The sequence below is a fragment of the Numenius arquata genome, chromosome 5 (genome assembly GCF_964106895.1).
Source record: "Numenius arquata chromosome 5, bNumArq3.hap1.1, whole genome shotgun sequence".
NCBI lineage: Eukaryota > Metazoa > Chordata > Aves > Charadriiformes > Scolopacidae > Numenius > Numenius arquata.
The window spans coordinates 36789090-36810172 of record NC_133580.1 but is presented as its reverse complement, the minus strand read 5'-3'; the positions used below and the strand labels follow the sequence as shown (position 1 = coordinate 36810172).

At 45.7% G+C, this 21083-nt stretch overlaps 1 protein-coding gene across 1 annotated transcript; it reads left to right on the top strand.

The window, feature by feature from the left end:
* The first annotated feature begins 677 nt into the window (after positions 1–677).
* REST (RE1 silencing transcription factor) lies at positions 678–16163 on the top strand. Its single transcript, XM_074147487.1, has 3 exons — positions 678–1582; positions 7518–7601; positions 10637–16163. Exons 1-3 carry the CDS (start codon positions 682–684, stop codon positions 12337–12339), a joined length of 2688 nt encoding a protein of 895 aa, XP_074003588.1. The 5' UTR covers positions 678–681; the 3' UTR covers positions 12340–16163.
* Positions 16164–21083: the final 4920 nt, after the last annotated feature.

The following is a 21083-nucleotide window of genomic DNA, read 5'->3' as shown; positions in this document are numbered from 1 at the left end:
CGGGCCGGGGGCGGCGCGGGGAGGGCCGCTTTGTGTGGGCAGGCAGAAAATGGCCGCATGCCTGGCAGGGAGGGAGGGCGGCGGCGGGGGCACGGCGCGACTCCCCCGGCCGCCTCCCCCGGCGGATGTGCGCCGGGCCGCGGGGAGGGGGGGGCGGCGGCGGCGGCTGCCGGGCCGGGCCGGGCCGCCCCCTTTTGTTGGCGGCCTTGGGCCCGGCGGGGTCCCTCGGGCAGTCGGGCGGGAGCCCTCGGCGGGGCCCGGCGGCCTCAGCACCCACCGGCGGGCGGCGGCGCCGTCCCCGGTGCCTGACATGGCGGGCCTCCGGGAGCGGGCGGGTCCCGGCGGCCCCCGTGGGAGTGGGCAGCGCTGCGGCCCGGCCCAGGCCCTGCGGGACCGAGGACGTGGGACCCCGCTGTCGGTGCCCCCCTCCGCCCAGCCGCCTCACTGTGGGATCCTGCACCCCATGTAGCTCTTTGGGAGGGGGTCTGGAACCCCCCCGGCCGCACCCCGAGCGTGGTCTGTGGTAGCGGGGAGGCCTCTCGCCCCCGGTTCTGCCTCTTGAAGGGGTTTGATCCTCTGGTGTCACCTGGGGGGCTGCTTGGACAGCAGGAGGCGGAGGAGGCTGTTCCGTAGTTTGGGTGTTCACAGGTGTTCCTTTTCTGTCCCGACAGAATTACTGCCATGGCAACCCAAGTGCTGGGACAGTCCGGTGGGAACAGCCTCTTTCCTGGCAGTGCCAATATCGGTATGGCGTTGTCCAACGACATGTATGACTTACATGACCTTTCTAAAGCGGAGCTGGCAGCTCCTCAGCTCATTATGTTGGCCAATGTGGCCTTGACGGGAGAAGTTAATGGCAACTGCTGCGATTACCTGGTTGGAGAAGAGAGGCAAATGGCAGAACTGACAACGGTGGGGGACAGCAACTTCTCAGACAGCGATGGAGAGGGTATGGAAGATACCCAGGCTGCAGAGAGTGACCGTGAGGCACCTGAAAATGTGGAATTAAGCCCTCTTGAAGTTCCTAGTGCGGAAACCCAAGGTGCAGCTGCTTGCCCCCCTCCTAAGACTCCCAGCGTGGACAAAGATGTCTCATTGGAAGCACCGGGTACTCCAGAAAGCACAGAGGACAAGTGTAAGAGCTTGAAGAGCAAGCCGTTCCGTTGTAAGCCTTGCCAGTATGAGGCAGAGTCTGAAGAGGAGTTCGTGCATCATATCAGGGTTCACAGTGCTAAGAAATTCTTTGTGGAAGAAAATGCAGAAAAGCAAGCCCAGGTGAAGGAGTCTGATTCTTGCACCGCAGAAGAGGTGGATTTCTCTAAGGGCCCAATCCGTTGCGATCGTTGTGGCTATAACACTAACAGATATGATCACTATCTGGCTCACTTGAAGCACCACAACAAAGCAGGGGAAAATGAGAGAGTCTACAAGTGTACCATATGCACTTATACTACTGTCAGTGAATATCACTGGAAGAAACACCTAAGAAATCATTTTCCCAGGAAAGTGTATACCTGCTCACAATGCTCCTATTTTTCAGACAGGAAGAACAATTATATTCAACATATTCGAACTCACACAGGTAAGTCTTTCATCTTTTTTGATTTAAGTGTGGTAAGAGTACTGGGAAACTGTGATGAATGAATCAAGCCGAGAGTCTCCTATTTGCAAAGTCCGTTCCACACTGACAAAGCTCTGCGCTCTCGCCTCAGTGCTACCAGGTTGTAGCCTCATGAAAGTGTGGATTTGGTTTGAGCTCCAGTCTACAGTCCTAAAGGACTGAGAAAATCCCAATGTCAGGGGTCTAATAGGAGACAAAGAGCATCCTGTTTAGTAATTTTAGGCTAATTTTTTGAAGAGGGCATGGCAAAGTGTGCCTGTGATGATTGTCAGGGAAAGGTGCCTAAATCCCATAGGTAATTTTGAAAATGGTATGTTCAGACTGAGCTGAAACTTGACTAAGTAATTATAGAGAAAAGCAAGCTGATATACACATGTGAAGGAGCCCTCCAGCATCTGCCAAGTCAGAATAAGAGTAGTGTTCACAGAACCACAGAATGATATGGGGTTGGAAGGGACCTCTGGAGATCACCTAGTCCAACCCCCTGCCAAAGCAGGTCCACCTAGAGCAGGTTGCACAGGAACATGTCCAGACGGGTTTTGAACGTCTCCAGAGACGGAGACTTCACCACCTCCCTGGGCAGCCTGTTGCAGTGCTCTGCCACCCTCAGAGTAAAAGAAGCTCCTCCTGTTTAGATGGAACTTCCTACGTTCAAGTTTGTGCCCGTTACCTCTTGTCCTGTCGCTGGGCACCACTGAAGAAAGACTGGCCCCATCCTCTTGATGGCCACCCTTTAAGTATTTATTTCTAGGGAATGAATTCCTCTTAATGTACAGGGGCCTCATCTTTTCTAAGGTCTGCAGTAGCCAGAAGTAGCCACATACTCCTGTTGGCCTGTAGGAAGCCCTTGAGGGAATCTCTGGCCTGAATTCCTGTGTTCTCCTAAGGCTGGTGTTTGTAATCTCAAGGAAAAGTGTGAGACCCCTTTCTACTCTGGTTTATACCAAGTGGAATCGGAGGACCTTTGGTGTCGCTGCCGTGCTGGGAGCTGGGGCTGCAGGTGGTTTAGGAAACGCCTTGCTTTGTATCGGAGCCTCGCCAGCCTCTCCCATGGGGAGTCCTGAAGCGTTCCCAAACTGGAGGCTCCTTTCCAGCCCAAGGCCAAAACCAGCAAGGGGAGGCAGCAGGCGCCTCGCCTCTGTAGGCAGGGAGGTACAGTTGCTTTGCCTCCTGATCCCTTTTGTGGAAGCAGGAGGGCGGTTCAGACCTTCCCTGCAGCTTCTCAGAAGCTTTTATTTCCCCCTTGTCAGGGCTTTTCTGAGGAGAGGGCTGGCTCGCTAACCGTCTTCTACTGTGCTGACCTGACTCGGTTCCCCTTTATTGTAGGCTACGCTGGCTGAGCAAAACGCTGGGGAATTTCTCCTTTGAAGTCAATGTTTTGTCACAGCAGTGACAGGAATGATTTGGAGGCTTCAGTTCAGTTGTCTGCAGCTGTCTGGAAGGGGAGGGCTGGACTGGGGCGGCCTCGGGGCTGGGCTTGAGCTCAAGTGTGCAGAAGTTGGTGTGTTCCTCAGCAGGCTTTAGGATCTGCATTGACTGGCTTGGGAGGGTCTGCTGGGATTTTTAGTGCGTTAAGACATACTCTTCTCCTAACAATAGCCACGTGCTGTTGTTGTTCAGAGAATACCATCAGTTTAAAAATCAATCCTGTCGAAATTTTTTTTTTTTTTTTTCCCCCAAACATGTAAACAAAGATTATTGTGAGAGGTGGTAGGAAAATGGTGTGGTTTATACTTCAGTTTGTTTTCTCTGTGTGAATCGTGGGAGATAACAGGAAAGGGACCAGGTAAAAATGACAAAATAATAGGAGAAAACGAAATAAATCATCTGGGGAACTCATGGCCAAATGTGAGCCCATGCTGTGGTGCCTGTCTGTTTTACATTTGTCTTGACTTAAAATTCATCCCTGCTCGTGTTCGTACATGACATCAGGTCCCCGCTCTGATCTCTGAAAGCTTTTGTTGAGTTTTACAGGAGGTAACCACTAAAGCATGTTTGCTGAGGAAGCGCTCAGTTGTCGCTGCGTTTGACCAATTTACCAGTGAACTGTATCAAAGTTTAAAAAATCAAGCATGTTATGATTCTATGTTAAACTATGTAGGGTATTGTCCAGTTCCTCTTTTCTCCTTTAAAAATAGTGGCGCAATCAAGGTTTCTGGCTCTTAGGTTTGCCATGTCTTTTCATTAGTTTAATTAAGCTGCAATGAATGATTATAACTTAAGCATTTTTTAGTCCACCTTGGTAGTTGTTTCATTGCTAGCTTTTACCTAAAATTTAAGATTTTTTCAGCCAGTTCTCACTTGGTAAAAATCTTTCGGATATCTTAGTAGACTCATTTAGGAATGTGTCTTGTTTCCAGTAACACTGATTTTGTGGGGGAGAGTGTTAAATCTACAGGAAGAGAATTAGAAGAATGAAAAAGCTACAGGCAGGTGTATTTATACACCAGGCTAAACGTTTCTGCTGGTATTAATGTGTAATCAATTGCCTTAAAAAACACAAACAAGACCAGGACGCACAAAAAGTCTCCCCCAAGAAATAAACAACCCACCCCCTAAAAAAAAAAAAAACCACCAGAAAAAACGCCCACATTTTGTAGTCAAAAGTGTTTGCAGACTGTTAACATAACAGCACTGAATTTAATAAAAACTCTCAGAGTAATACTAAAATATCTTTGGATTATAGTTTTCATTTAAAACTTTCAGTAAAGTATTTGTTGAAAAAAGAGGAGAGGGATACACATACATACTGCATTTTCTTCCTATTTTATGGGTTCAGAATATTAAGAAGAAAGATGCAATTGTTTGTTTATTTAGTTTCCTGAGGTTAAATAGTTTTTGGATAGGTTAACATAGGTTAATAATAGGTTAAATAGTTTTTGGATAGACACTTTTTTCTCTCTCCTATTTTTTGTACTTCACCTGCTTTTTTTCTGTGTGGGAAAGTGCCTCCTTGCAGATAATTGGATTCTGCTGTGCTTGAGCCATCCAGTTTTCTGAAACACCGACTCTGTACAGAGTGCAGTTTTCGCAGGATCAAATGCGCTGCTGCTGCTGCTGGAGAAAGGCAGTCTCAGTTTTCTCTCCGTCCTGGGACCGGTTCATTCAGCTCACTAAAATGGCAGTAAAATATTATTTTCCTCTTCCCCGGGTTGGTTTTCTGCAGGTTAGTGAACTGAATCGACTTACTAAGGGCACATAAAAATGCCAGAGCACGCGGCCGTGAGCGGGGAAGGGGGCTGCCCGCTCATACCTTGCATGGTGGGAGAGATACTGATCCTGGGCATGTTTGGGGACAGCGGGAAGGCAGGCAGAGGTTATCTGCTTGCCTATTGCTTGCGTCCATGTTGGAAAGCAGGTGTCCATGAACCCGCCCTGTACGGGAAGATACCTTGCAGCTTATGACAGTGCTCCTGTGGCAGGGTGCTGACACATATGGGGGACCTCTGGCAGAGGGATGGTCTAAGGACCCTGCAGGTGGTCGTCAGCTTGTCAGCTGGGAGAGCTGCATCTGGAGGAGCCTGTCTGCTGCCCAGCAGGGGGGAGGTGGGAGGTGTTCAGGCCCTTCCCTTCCTTTGCTGGTGGGGCAGAAAGGAACCATTGTGTCAGGGACAGATCAACCTGGATTGGTTTGTGTTCATTAGGCGTGTTAGACCAAGTTTTGACTTGATTTATCCCATCAACTATCCACACTGCTGATCCTGAACAGTACTACCTGCGAGACAGTGCAGTATTGTTCTCATTTTTTTTTCATTTTACTTGTTAGAAGCAATTTCTAGAAAACTTAAATGAAAATCGTCTGCAGGGCTACGTGGATAAGACATCTATCTCAGGCAGTCCCAGTGTTTAGTCCCTAACTTTGGGCTGTCTTTTTTTTATTATTTTATTTTGGTTGTCACCGGGCGTCTTGCTTGCTTGCCACTGTTTTGAAAGTTTGATGGAAGCAGTTTAGTTTCAAGCAGACAGAACTTCTAATAGCATTACAAAAAAAACCTTTGTAAAGAGATGATCCTAAACTCATTCACAGATGTCAGTCTGCCTGTTCATTTACATAGAGTTAAATGCTGGCTTAAGCTTTTGCTAGTTTGGGGCTTGTTCTTTAAGTGTCTTGTGGAGAGGGTTCTTTTTGATGGCTTGTTTGCATATAATGAGTCTGTAAAATTACAATAAAAATCCTTTGGGGGATAAATAGCATTTTATAAAACAGCCCTTACAATGTAGCCAGGCATTTAATTCTCAAGTAGCAATAGCACATTTTAAACTAGTTGCGTTCATGATACTTTAAATCTAGTATGTTTTGTTGCTGTACCCTATATAAAATACCTAGAAGAACGCCTTTTCCACAGTCTTAATGTTGTAGGTAACTTTAAATATATGAAATTTCAGGTAATGGGAAGAAGACATGACTGAAAATTCCAGGACCTTTGGCCACATTTTCAGATTGTAAGGAGTCATTTAAGAACAAACCCGTTTCTTTATAACAAAAGGCCTACCCCTCCCTTGTACATGACTTAATCTTATTGTGTGTATTGCACCAATCTCCTACCTTGTTTTAGCTGGAAAGGGGGGGTATGGTTGTTAGGGTGAATTTACCTTTAAACTGCTGATCTAATCAAGAACGATAGTCTAAATGTTTGATAGGAGGAAGAAATGTGGTTTAGTCTGCATTACAAAGACTACTATTTCGGCAAAGGCCTGCACTGGAGCCTCTCATCACATACTGGCAGGTGAAGGTCTTTGCTGCTGAAGATAGAGCTGTGCCTCTGAAAGTGAACAAATAGCCTGTATGCAGGGCTTTTGCTGACGTCCAGGTCTCAGTGACTTGGAGAGCACCTTGGATGTATGCTTCAGCTGATGTAGCAAAATGCAAAGCGTAATGTTGATCTGACTATGACTTGAATAAATACTACAGCCAAATAACTTACTTTTCTCTTCCCACCTTCACTCCCCTCTTCTGTTGTGAGTATCTACCCAAGACTAAAAAGTGCTTTTACAACTTATAGTGGAGACAAGGCAGTCTAGATCTTTCAGCTCTGCTAGCAGTTTGGGGGAAACACCCCTGGTACTTATCTGGACCTGCCTAACAGACATGAATTCTAAAACTAACTGCCTTTATTTGAGGCTTGTCTTCACATGAAAAGGATTTTCAAGTATTGTTGTACTGATAGTTACACAAGCTAACTGTCCCTTGTGGAGACCTAATTTATCACAGGTTAGTTTCCATTAGTTCTCCAGAAGGAATAACTCTGCAGGCAGAGAGATTTGAGTCTTCAAAATAAATGTTGCTGCTACACTTGAGCTTTTGCTAGCAGTGTGGTTTCACTGAGCAGGGCATCATGCTTTTCCATGCTCCAAGCTAGTTTCATGCTGCCAATAAAACTTTGGAACTAGAGACCCAGTCTCTATCGGTGCTTGTGGTCTGGCAAATGCAGGTCCAAGCTAAATGGATGGTTGTTCCCCATCTTAATCCAAATTAAACATGGAGGCTTCAGGTAAGGTGTTAAGTAAAGCAAGAACATACCTGGTTTCTTATAGGGTCTGTATCTTTTGTGCATCTTGTGGGTGCTGGGAGAAAAATGCTGTAGGAAGGTTGGCTCTGGTGTCTTAGGGCTTCCTAAAGGTGGCCGTCATCTTTTTGCCTGAGGTTACCGTCTGACCCCAGATGGACATGAGGATGTGCCTCTTTATATTCTGCCCCTTCAACACCCGCATTCATAAGGCATGACGTTGCAGTGGTCCAGCTCAGGCATATGCTTCTCACTGTGTTCATTTGCTGAGAGATAACGTGCCCTCAAATACAACTCGGGGATCCATGACAGCCTCATATGTATGGCTCCATAACCAAGTTTGGGAACCAGCTGTGTTTCAGTAACTAATTTGCTGTTTGTTTTTGCAGGAGAGCGACCCTATCAATGTGCTATGTGTCCTTATTCCAGCTCTCAGAAGACCCATTTAACCAGGCACATGCGCACCCACTCAGGTTGGTAAGGGGCAAGAGCAGCATGACTGAGGAAAAGGGGGTGGTTCACAGAATCACAGCATAGTTGAGGTTGGAAGGGACCTTTGGAGGTCATCAGTTTCAGCCCTCCTGCTCAAGCAGGGCCACTTATTGCAGGCTGCCCAGTTCTGTGTGAGATGTCATCTCATCCAGTACAGCCTGAGCTCCTGTTTTAACAGGTTGTCTTTACCTGCTAAGTGTCATTAATGAAAGTGATAACAGGGGAATATATCTTTTTCTTGCCCTTTTACTCTCAAGTTGTATTCTGGGGTTCACAGGGCTGCTCTAGTAGTCCTTGGGATGTAGTAGCAAATACAATGTTGTGATGATACAGGAGCAGATTCTTGTCTTCTGCCTGCTGCCATAACTCAGTTCAAATCAATGAAGCTGGAAAAATTCTGAGCAGCTCAGAGTCTTCCCTGTAATGTCTGTGATCTTATCTCATCCAGGGGTTCCAAGGGAAACGTAGCTTTTGCTTATTATTACAGAAAGATGCAATATAGTGTCTGCTTGTGGCAAGGAGACAGAGGAGAGAAGAGCAAACTCAGAGGGTGTTCACAAGCAACTCAGTCTTGTGGCACTGGAAGCCAAATCAGCAATTTTCACTAGCCTGTATTTCCCGTTAACTGGCCATAAGCTGTGGTGTTACAAACATATCCTGCTCTCTTTCTCTTGCGAATCTCTTTTTGAATGAATTAATAGCATGTTTGTCAGTGGTAACAGCATAGACATGCTAGACGCAAGTGCAGCTGTCCTTTGTGACCCTCCTGGAGGAGCTCAGGTCGGTCTCAGCCTGTGCTTTTGGTTTGCTGATATCTGAATTGACCAGACCTAGATGAATTCCTAATCCTAGCAAACACTAGTGGAAGTCTACTGAACAGTAGTTCTTTCCGTTTCAATAGATGAGTCTTCTAAGTGAAACCAGAAAGCAAGCAGTTTTAACTGTAGCGGAGGGGGGTTTGGGCCCATTAAAAATAGCCAGCTTTAAAATGACATGCCAGTATTTTGTTTTGAGAATTTTGTGAATTAAATATTCCGCTTCCACAAACAAAAATAGTTTTTGACTGAATCTCTGGGCTAAATGCAGATTTGTAAATGGTTTGGTCAGTACTGAGCCTGGAAGCCATTTCATGAACACCTTAACTCTCCCCTTGTCTGTGCAAGGAAGCCTCAAATCCAAGGGAGGTGAGGAGTGGGGTCTGTCCTTGGCCCTAAAAGGTCTGGGAAGGGAGAGTGTGGGCTGTGCTGACAGAAGTGGGAGTGCACATGGGACTCTTGCTATCAGGGGTGTTTTATTAATAGCTCTCATAACTTCTATTGCGTGTCTTGCCACATTGCCCAGGCAGCTGAACCTTTTCTGTGGCAATTTCTGGACTCCTGCAGTTCACAGGCTGGCCTTTTAAGGCAAACTGGTGCTGGAGCTTTCTTCAAATGTCAGACAGTGAACAACAATGGTTTAGAGCCAACTTCACAACTGCAGCTGTGTTGTTAGCCATCTTGATATGTGTCCTTTCCACTTGTGCAACAAAACCCCTGTATTTAGAGGTGGTGATGAACACAAACTCTGCACCTATAACCTTTGAGTTACCCTGTTGCAGCCACCTCTGAGAACTCTTGCTTGTTCAAGTGCATGTAAGAGAGAGGCCGTTCTATGTAACATGGAACAGTGCCTTGAAGTGTAGGCAATAAAAATCCATACTTGCGAGAAGGATGACCAGTGAAGCACACCAAGCTTAAATGTGTGGGAAATGTCACCAGGAGGTGAGGGGGGGGAAAAAGGAAAGAAGGAAAGAAGATAGGCTGAAGACGATAGGGAGTCAAAGCAACCCTTCTTTAAATAATAAAAAGATCTTGCAGACAGACATGAAATGATCTAGACTCTTCAAGTGTCCCCATCCTTCCTGCCAGGGAGGCAGCACAGCCATTTATAAAGTTTGTGAGGACGTTGCACATCACCGCAGTCACAGTGGCTTCATCTTCAGTGCAGGCTGCTCTGGGCTCCTGAGTCATGCTGCAGGGGGGCAGTGTGAATATGGGCAGGGATGGGGAAAAGTGCTGTTGTACCCTGACCAGAAGGGGCTGGAGTGGATTTTCAACATACTTAGGAAGTGGCACGCGTTAGTCTTGCAGGTTAGTTTTGAGATGCTGGTTCAGAGCTCAGGAGCATCCTAAATTCCTCAGCTGAATTTGCACATGCACAGATGTCCTTGAAGTATTTCTGGACTTGAGCTGTTGCGCTAGAAGTGTTTTTCCTATTTGCTTTGATGTGTAAATGGAAAGCCACTTCTGCTGTAGCAGCATGCACTAAAGCAGAACGTTTCAGGAACACTTCTGCAAGAGTCCTTGCAAAACTGTAAACGCAGATTTCAGTATGGCTTTGGACTGCAGCTGGTTGGCTTGGCAAGAGTAACCTGCAGCCAGTATGTCATGTGTTTGAGACACCATAACAGTGAACTGTATTATGAGAGGTAAAGATCATCTGAGCAGCGTGACCCTTTCACGCGCTTTGGGTTTTGCTGGCTTTTTCCCTCCTTGTTTCCTTTTCAATGCAAACATGGAAGTATGCTAAATCTGTGTAAAGTTGGACTTTTTGAAACGTTTGTCTGAAACTGCTATTCATCAAATGTTAACGTTTCCATTTTTCTACAATGCATTCAATGGACCAGTTGGGTATGGATTCCATTTGCTAATATTACTGTAGAGAGATCTCTGCCGGTATGTATGCATAGCCAGAACCTGTGACGTTGTTACTGCTTGTTTGGTTTTGGATCCCCTTCCTCCCAACCCTCGCCCCTTCTCTCTTTTTTGTATTTTGTTCTTGGTGTCTTGTGAATGTGTTTGTGACTTGTGGATTTCTTATGTTGATTTTACTTAATTTTAAAGGCGCATGGATAATTTTTCCTTTTTATTTTTGAGTTTCATATTTCTGTATCTGTATTAGCGGGAAGTGATTTCCTCCCCCCTGACCCCCCGTGCTTAATAATCACCATCATTCCCTTCCGCACTTCCTTCCTTAGGTGAGAAGCCATTCAAATGTGATCAGTGCAGCTATGTGGCCTCAAACCAGCATGAAGTAACTCGTCACGCAAGGCAGGTTCACAATGGGCCGAAGCCTCTGACTTGCCCACACTGTGACTACAAAACAGCTGACCGCAGCAATTTCAAAAAGCACGTTGAGCTCCACGTCAATCCGCGCCAGTTCCTCTGTCCTGTTTGTGATTACGCAGCGTCTAAAAAATGTAACCTGCAGTATCACATCAAATCCAGGCATCCTGATTGTTCTGACATCACCATGGATGTTTCAAAGGTGAAGCTACGGACGAAAAAGAGTGAAGCTGACTTTTCTGAAAGCGTTAATGACAAAGCGGAGAAAGAACAAACAAAAGGGGATTCAGCTGCAAAGAAAACTGAGAAAATTGTGAAAGTGGAGAAAAAAGATAATTTGGCAAAGGAAAAGAAGCCAACAAGCAATGTTTCTGCAGGCCAGGTGACAACCAGAAGTCGGAAATCAGCTTCAGAAAACAAGGAGGTGGATATTAAAACTGAGAAAAATACTGAGAAAACATGTAAAACCAAGAAGATCAAAAGAAAAGCAGAGGCTGAGGTAACTTCCTCAAAGGAAGAGCCTGCAAATGATATCTCTGCAGTAACGAAAAAGAAAAAGAAAGTGGAAACTAAAGCCAGAGACTGCCAGGAAGCTCAGAAGAGTGATGTTGTACCAGAGGAGGAGGAGCCTAAAAAGCAAAACTCTTGCCTCAAGAAAAACAGAAAAAAGAAAGCTCTGAAAAATAAGCACGGTAAGAAAAGTGGTAAACTCGATCAAGAGAAGATCGAGGATGAGGAGATGCCAGACGAGTCTTCTGTCACGGAAGAGGATGGATGTGGGAAGCCTGACACTGAGGGCAGCGACCAGAAGGAGCAAGATCCCACTGACACAGCGGCATTAAGCAGCGATGGTGGCCATGCTCTCAAGGGCCAGAGCACCGATCCCAAAGGAAGCTGCGTACAAGATGCAGGGCAGCCTTGTCTGCCAGCTCAGGATGCAAACACAGAAGCTGAGGTAGAGGACCAAGAAATGCCTGCTGCGGCAGGAGACAGCGAAGACACTGTTGGTGAAAAGGAAGAGACAAAGGTGGACAGAGGGGAAGACGCGTGCTCTGAAGAATCTTCCCATGCAGTGTCTTCTGAAAAAAACTTGGATGTGCCCATGGATGCGGTACCAGATCTGGCGCCTGAGAAGGAGCCAGAGGAAACCTGTGTGGCAGAAACTGTGAGTAACTCAGACCCAATGGACCTGACTAAGACGTGCCTGCCAGCGACAGAGCCAACAGGAGATGCCATGCCGGCACCTGCGCCCCCAGAAGGGTGTACACCAAGCCCTAAAGTAGCTCTGGCCTTATCATCTCCAGATAACACAGCAGTGAATGAATCTCAGGAAATGGATGAGGATGAGGGCATCCACAGCCACGAAGGCAGCGACATAAGTGACAACATATCAGAAGGAAGCGATGACTCGGGGTTAAATGGCACTCGCTCCGTACAAGAGGAAACAAGTCCAAAGACCTCACAGGGAGCTGCAAACACCACAGTGGCCAGGGAGAACTATGTGTGTATTTTTTGTGACCGCTCATTTAAAAAGGAAGGCGAATACAGCAAGCACCTCAATCGCCACTTAGTCAATGTGTATTATCTGGAGAAGGCAACAAAAGGGCAGGAGTAGAAATAGCTGTGGTTTGGGGGAATCTTTTTTTTTTTTTTTGTAAGATCTTATACAGTTTATGTACAGATATTGTAGATTTTTTTTTTTTAAGCATGGTTTGCTTTAGTGTCTGCATTGGTTTGTTTTTTGGTTTGGTTTTTTTTTTTTTTAAGTTGAAAATATTTTTTGACTTTTTATGTAACGGTGAACTCATTAACTATTGGATCTCTTAATTAGAGAAGGCAGATAAGGTTTATGAGGCTGTGTTCTGTAAAGTCAGTGTAAGCTTCTAGTCTATTAGCTTATGCAATTTGTTTATAAATTTTTAGGAACAAGACTGTAGCTACCAATACACAAGTTGGATGTTATTAGAGCCATTGGCATTAGTTGCTTTTTGTTCTAGCAGCCAACTCCTTCTTTCTCTCCCCTCTTCCTTCCCCCCGCACTTTTTTTTTTTTTTTTTTTTAAATAGTTCTTCTTGATATGTCTTGATGTTCAAAGTGTTAAACTATTTGATGGTTTTTCTACCAGGAAGATAGCTTCTATTACATAAAAGAGCACTTTGTAAAACAAATCAAAGTTGGCTAGTGATGAACATAACTGTTTAAGATAATTATAATTGTGAACGTACATTTCAGATCCCCTAAGCATGAATGGTGAGCCAAAATTTAGGAGTAGTCCTTCCAACTTTTGATTGGAGAACCTCTGTCTTGATTAATATCTTAATGACTATGATATATAATTGGCTTTGTTGTAGGGGAGCAAGTTTGTTATTTTTAATTTCTGGTTTTGTTTTTTATTTTGATTGTGCTTTAAGGGCTTAAAATATTGCACATTGTTTTTGATTTTTACCTATGCAGTTTAATCTTTTAGGAATAGCGCTTGTGCAGTACATGTACACTTTATATATGCATGTTTGGTTTTGTTTGTGTAAATTTTTTTTTTTTTATTTGGAAATGTTCAGATTTGTTGCTTACCATGGGACAGTTTCCTGTGACAGTTTTCTGTGATGCTCTTTACTGCAAATTTTTCTTGTTTTCCTGGGGTATTATTAGTTGTGCATGAAGTTGCTGAAATTAGGAAGTGCTTGGCTATATAAGTTTGACTGGCTTTAAAATTGTATTGTTCTTGAGCAAAAGGATACCAATGCAATTTCAAAACACTATTTTATAGGATGTTTTTGTCGTAGAAATGCCACTTCTGCTATTTTGAAGACACATACAGAGTAATAAATTCTAATTTATAATTTGGAATCACCAGACAGGAAAATACTTACTCTCAATGGAAATGGTCTGCAGATTCTGCAAGTCCAGATGATTTTTTTATTTTTTTTTTTCCCCTCCTTCCCCTTTTCATTTCTGTGGTGGACAGCAGTCCAACTTCATGAGCTTAAAAATAAAATAGTAGCACTGATAAAAGTATGTTTCATCAAAGTAACATCGCACACACCAAAAAAACAAAAATACACCAACTGGTAAGCAACAAACCTGGCATTAAAACCTGTAGGAATTCCTGCTCCTTATTCATTCAAGTTCCGTTTAATAAAATCATCCTGCTTCCATGTAGAGAGAAACATGTGGGTGATCACATTGTCATCTCAGGTCTACATGTCATACCAGGAGTTCTTCATTCTAAACAGATATAGTGTCTGGCACACACAAACACAAGAGAGATTGCGTACTCACTGCTTGGAGCAAACCAGTGGCAAAATGTAAGCAAAATCCAAGCCAGCAGGGACGAAGCAAAACCCTCCAGTCCCGTCTCTGCACTCTTCTGACTGTCATTAGCCATCTTTTCTGTGGGAGTAGTTGGGGACAGCTTCTCTGGTTGTCAACTCCAAAGAGGCAAGTTTAGATGCAGGTGTCATTTGGAGAGTGGGGTTAAGGAGTTCAGAGAGTATTTTAAGAGCACTTCATGGCAAAGACTCTCAATGTAAGCTCTGGAATAAACCCTGTTCTCTGCGTGTCCCCACATCATCCTCCTCTCCAAACAAACCCACTGCCTTGAATGAATAGAGAGCAACAATGCTACATTGCTTCTGCTTTTGGGAGAGACTGGTAATAGGAGGCCAAAGATTTGAGAGGGAAGACATCCCTCCTGGCAGAAATAAGTTGTATAATGTAGAGTGAGTTTTTGTTTGTTTAGGTAGTGTTCAATCCTTACCTTGGCTGCGACAATCATTGTCAACTGAAGATCAAGTTGCAACTATATTTATGTTAAACGTTAAGAAAATAAACCTAGTTGAACTGTTTTCCTAAACAACCAGTTGTAATAGTCTTAGATGTATTTTTTTTTTTCTTCATAATAGTGTTTCCTCTATATATAAATGTTGCCACCATTTCTGAGCGATGTGAGCAGATACTGGGAATTCCAGTACTGTGTAGAGGTTTTATAGCTCCCTTCATATCCTTGCGAAGAGCCTTTGCCATCTTGTGAGAGACTTCAAGGACTTTAGCTATGTGGATAAATAAATTTGTGGACTGGCATGATAATTTTTCTGGTTTGTTTTTAAAGGAAAGTAAGGATGTTGACTGACTTTAAATCTCTCTGTATGAGATAATAACAAAAGATGTGGTTCTCTGGGAAGTGGTCAAGGTTTCAGTGCTCAATCTGAGAAGAACTCTTTGAAGACAACAGTCGGTTCCTGTTCGGCAGTGTTTCTTACCACAAGATTAGAAACTGAAAATAAATTATTAACATATTACGAGGAAGAAAGGTTGATTCTTTCTTTCTGAGACCCATCAGCAATGTCCTGAAATACCTAATATTGGCACAGAACTGTGTTGGAATTCTCTGCTTGGTTAAGACCATGGTTTGGGAGTATGTTACGGTAAAGCAGCAAGGATGTTATTCATTATGTATACCTAGAATGTTAGACATTTCTAGTGTTGAGTATTAGAGGGGGGTGCAGGTCAGGTAACCCACCATATACGGTGGTCTTACATTGCTGTATCTACCTTTAAACAATGTGTTTTGGGGTGGTTTTTTTGTTCTTTTTCAATATTCTTAAATTATTTTGTGTTGTTTTTGCCAATGCTAGCATTTTTGTGTTTCTTGGCAATAATGCCTGTACGAGTGTTCAACCTCTGATAGGTAGCTGGAAGGATTAGCACAACGATACCTGTACACTGCCAGCCCTTCGTTGAGCAACATGGTGTTTGGGCTTTTGCTGTATGAATCTATACACTCAAAGTAACTGCCCTGGGAAACGATCTAGAAGTGGGTAGCTAGGCATTAATAATCCATGGTATTGTAATTGCTATTTCTGGATTTTGATGATCTAGACTGGAACTTTAGTCGTTTAAAGAAGAAGAATGTTTAACAACTGACAGGCCAGTTAAGATATGGTAACGTCATTGATTTCAACAGATTTAATGTAGCTGAAAGGTATTAAATCAAATTCAAGAGTTTTCTTGAATGTCAGTTGTGTAGATATGTGGCGTGCATACAATATTAACAGAATCCAAATAGCTAATGGAATTGTTTTATGTGTACATATGTTTTTCCCCTTCTTAAATTACATTAGCTAACAAACTTTTGTAAGCTGGCATGGAAACATGTTTATGATGTTTAGTTGCACCATGTTTGATGCTTTTACAGTGCAATACTTGTATTCTCTGAATTAAACCAAAGGTAATTTTTTTTTTCATGCTCTCTCTACTGTAGTGCATGATAGTCTTTTCTACGTTTGTTATAGATTTAAAATAAGCCAGATCATACATCCTGTTTTTACCTGAAACATGTATAAGAAGTCTTTTGTTCAAAATGTAGTATAAACTAAATTGCATTATATTAACCCTTACAAGTGTATTTTCCTAAGCATAGTTATGATTAAATAAACTTTATTAAGGAACTTGCAGCTTCTGTCTCCCAGTTATTAATGGCTATGAAAGCCGTTTGTAACTAAAGGCAGGAGCAGTGCAAGCATCGTTGATGGAGCTCTTCACGACCTCAAAGCAGCGCGGTCTGGGGCAGCCAGAGCACAGATGCCCTGTGTCTGCACACACAGGCTTGCCTGCAGACAGGGACAACGGCTCCAGAAATAACATTCTTTTTGCATTTCAATGTGTTGAATTAATTTCCCTACCCACTTCAGCGGGGGCAGGGCACAAGGTGGGAGATGCACACACACAGACAAGGTTCAAACTTAATGCTGGACCTGTCTGTGACTCGGTGGGACAGGCATGATGGGCCTGGAGTGCATATTCCCTGCCACACAAGAAGAAATGCAACTTGATGGAAGCTGCGGATTTTAAATTTTGAGTTTCAGAGGTAATGCGGGTGGCAATTTTTCCTGCATTCCAAACGGGTCTCTGGTGCTGTCCCATTTGGGGAATTAACAGATTTATAAAACTGAGGTCACCCATCATCCCTATGGCTACGATACTGTCTATATAGTTATTGAAAATGTCTTGAGAGCTGTGGAGTGCAGTGTAGCCTGCAAGGATGGCTTTTCATCTCTCTGCCAGCCTGGCCCTTCTTGAAGACCTGAGCTGGATACGTCCATGATGCTAACCTGCCTTCTAGGGCTTGGTCATTCGTACCTCCTACTAATGCAGAACAATTCCTATTTGCCAGGGGATCAAGGCAAATGACATTTGATGAACTTGTGGAGATAGTTGTACATGCAGCTGCTGCGGCTTAGAACAATTTGGGATGCTCCTTGAAACATAAGAAGTGAACTTTTGTCTTCTCTGATTAAATATTTTCTCTTAAACAATGCCCCTCCAAGAGTCATCTTGGTCTGTGGAAGGGAATTCGGGTTTCTGAGCTGAGCAGTTAGTCAAGCAGCAGAGAGCAGGGTGCACTACTAGCACAGGACGCAGCCTTGGGGGGCTGCGGGGTGGCAGGGGCTATCATCACCTGAGTAAGGGGCAGGTTTGGATTTGCTCCCCTCCGAGTCTTGTAGCTGGTGTGTACGCAGTTTATGGTAACACCGGTGTAAGGAGAGGAAACAGGAGTGGTACCCAAGACTGCCCACGGGCTGCAAGGGAGATGCTGTGCGAGCGTGGCGTGGAGCTGGCAGGGTCTGGGTACCTCTGTGCCTCTTCACCCTCACTGTGTGAGTTAATGATTTCAAACTGGATCGATAGAGGAGGCCCTGCCCTTTGTACCACCAGCTAGTGCTGCCCCCCCCAGTCCCGCGGAAGGCGTTCTGGGGACAAGCTAGCTGAAAAGAGAGAACACAAGTGGGTTGGCAACATAAGAAACCATTTTCCCTTAAACCTGCAGTCAGGTCATCCTTATCTTTGACTAGCTCCTTGCACCTTGGCAGAAAAACCTGCTAGTCTTTTCCTGCTAGAAAACCAGGATAAAAACTGCTAGGCAGAAAAAATGTTTAGAAGCTGCTTTATGCTGAGTTGTTTTCTTTACAGAACTGTGCACACTCGGTACCACAAGACTCCGCGGTACCTTGCAGGCCAGTGTGAGCTTCTGCCCACACATCGAGATGCCCAAAAGGTGAGTTAGCTCACGTCGGGGATGACTTAGCTTCCTTCTGGCCATTTGTACAGGGGCAGAGCAAGCTCATGTCTTAATTGAGCTGCCTTACTCAGGCTTTGCTGATGCTCTGAAGGAGCCGAAATGCTAGGTTCCTGATGTTGGTTTGGTGGTTGGGTTTTTATAGCCATGCTGACACAAGTGGCTTTGCCTTGTTCGTGGATAACTTATAGATAGGGAAAGGCAGTTCTAGAAAGGCAAAACCTTTCCCTTGGCCAAGTTGTATTCTTAAACTTGGTAAATTGAGTTCCCTGCATCTCCCTCCTTTACTGGAAGCACCAAACCTGCAGCAAGGCAATGCCCTGGCAGTGCTGTGGCACCCTCAGGCTCAAGCCAGACGGCTGAACCTGTCCCTTGCCCATGGGGTCGAACAGGCCATCCTTGGTCTCCTTTTGCCCAGTACAAGTCAGAGCACTCAAACTGCTGTCATCTGCAGCAGAGACCATGATGGAGGTGAGGGGACAGATGAGGTTTGTGGCTGGGTTTGTTTCCATCACAAACAGACGAAGGCGAGCTGGGGCAGAAAGTTGAGTGGGAAGATGTTGATGGGTCCCTTGGTGGGGATGTGGGGGACAGGGACATCAGCAACGCCCTGGGTGGTTACGAAGCAGCAGGACCATCTCCCAAGTGCTGCTGCAGGTGCCTGCGGCCTTAAGCAAGAACTCAGGAGGTGAAACTGCCAAGGGGCAGTCATTTTTAAGTGGTGATATCACACACCCCACACTCGCACACGCTCCCCAGCCAGCACATGGGCATAACAGCAGATGCTCACCTGCCCTCTGATCTGGCCTGGCGGTTTGCACTCTTTTTTCAGCATCCCTGAGCGAGCCCTGTGATCATGGAGAAAAAAAAAAAAACCAAACAACAACAAAAAGAAGGCTGAGCTCTTTTCCCATGGCTGTGTCAGGTGTCCTGGTTTTCATAAAGGGCTCATATGCTTCTCTACTCCTTCCAAAAGGCACTAAGCCCTGGGCCGGCTCAGAGCTGGCCAGAATAGCCCTGATTGTGGTTGTTTTGCTTTCTTTCTCTTTTGCTCCTCTTTCTTGATTCGGTGCTGCCTTATGAGGCCAGACTGGGGACCTGAGGCACAGAATAATTCAAAGATGTAGCCACAGCCACACTGTGGCACCCAGTATGTGGCATGGGATGTTACCACCAACCCACCCTCAAAAGCAGCTGGTCAAGAATTCCCCCTGGTGTTTCAGTATGCTGCTAGCTGACTTGTGTGGACACAACTCTCCTCTGCCACCAGAGGAACTGCTGGGATAGGGCAGGTCAATGCACCACCAGAACATGGCCCTACCATCAAGTTTCTCCTCCAGCAATAATCATGTTGGGCAACCCCTAGCAGTTTCGCTACAAGATCAGTGAAGACAGTTGCTGGTGAGGGGGGTTCATGGACAATTACAAGCTGTGAATCACAGGAAACTCGGCAGGAAGCAGATGCTCGAAACTTCTTGTCCATTAGGCTCACAGCCCAATGCTCACAGCCCAACGCACCTCTCTCCTGTTTTGGCAGTGTTAACAGTGGGCAAAATTTCAGACTTTACATGGGACTTGCTCTGCTCTTGCTATGGAAAACCGCAGCAATTTTCCCAGACTGGGAGTCCCCTGGCATGAGCAGCTCCAAAAAGGGAATAGCCACTGGGCAGGAAAGGAAGCCGCTTTTTTTTTTTTTTTTTTTTTTTTTTTAGATGAGCTGGCGCCATATGGGATCTGTGCCAAAGCAAACCAACCCACGGGCTCCCAGCTGCGGTGGCACGTCCCTGCTTGCAGGGTGGCGGGAAGATGCAGCCCTCCCTTGCCCAGCCCAGTTCTGCATGCCGTCCTGCCCCACTCCAGCCCAGCTTAGCGCTTGGCCGGGGAGTGGGGAGCCGGGGAGCATCCCCCTCTACAGGTACACAAACACCCCCAGGTGCTGCAACCACCCGCCTGCCCCCCCACCAGCTCCAAGGCATTGCCAGCCAGCTGTAACTGTTAGACGTTCAAATCTGTCCTTCTGCAGGATTTCACCTGTATTTTAACTACCCTGTCCTAAGCCATGAGCTGTTTTTTTTGTGCGGTTCCCCACCACACGGAGCGGTTCTGCTGATTGCACTCTTCTGGAGCAGCTACAAGTGGTTGCACCCCACTACTGCGCACTGGGACACCCATGAAGAGCAGACCTTCCCAGGGGGTTGGACCTTCCCAGCCCTCTCTGTACGCCTCAGTTTTGCACACAGACTCAAACCACCTTTGCTTTTGGCTCCCGTGCTAAGATGAAATTAGCTGTTGTCCACAGGCATGGTAAAAATTGTCTTCACCTTTCAGGCTGTCTGCCATAAACCAGACACGAACCCTCCCTTTGAGAAGCATTTCCAAGCTGGTCTTCAGCTCCGGTGTAATTCAGCCCTGGGAGCTCATAAAAGGCATGTCTATGCTTTCATTGAGGCACTAATTGCTTCCACATTACAACCTCCTACATGCTGAGGTTTAGCATCTGTCTGGAGCACCCATTTTTGTTCCCAGCTGGAGCTGTTGCTAGCTGGATGCTGCTCTCATGACACGATGCAGCTTTAGCAAAAGCCCTACGAGTCCAAGCCCCTGCGCTGCCCCAGCTCACCGTTTGCATGTCTGGCTTGGACGCAAAAGGGTGCTGGGCACGGGGGTAATGCACGCCTCCTCCCTGCATGCCCCCATGTTGGCAGCAAGCCTTTTCCCCTGCATACACCTCCAGCACCCCCTGAATCCCCCCATTATTGTGAAAAGGCTTTTTTTCCCCCCCAAGGAAACGGGGGACCTGCTACACCAATCACTTGCCTTGGCTGCAATTTTTCACCTCCAGCCCCTGGGCTGAGGATGACCGCCGTAACAGAGGCAGGTCTTTCAGTTACTCTTTTCACACGCGGAGCTGTTTGCTTTTCATGTTGTGTCTTCCCCAGACGTACAGCGGCGCAGGAATGTTATAGGGGATGCCTGGTTTGGATTTGTCAAGCTAGTTTGAACAGACCGCAGCCAGAGCCTTTTCCTGCCTCCCAGTTTAGCTGAGAGTTCCGTGCCTTTTCCCCTGCCTGCTTCCCTAGGGCTGCCTGCCGTAGCCCCAACAGACCATAGAATCATAGAATCATCTAGATTGGAAGACACCCTTGGGATCATCGAGTCCAACCATCTACCCTACTCTACAAAGTTCTTCCCTACACCATATTCCCCAACACCACATCTAAGCGACTCTTAAACTCATCCAAGGACGGTGACTCAACCACCTCCCTGGGCAGCCCGTTCCAGTG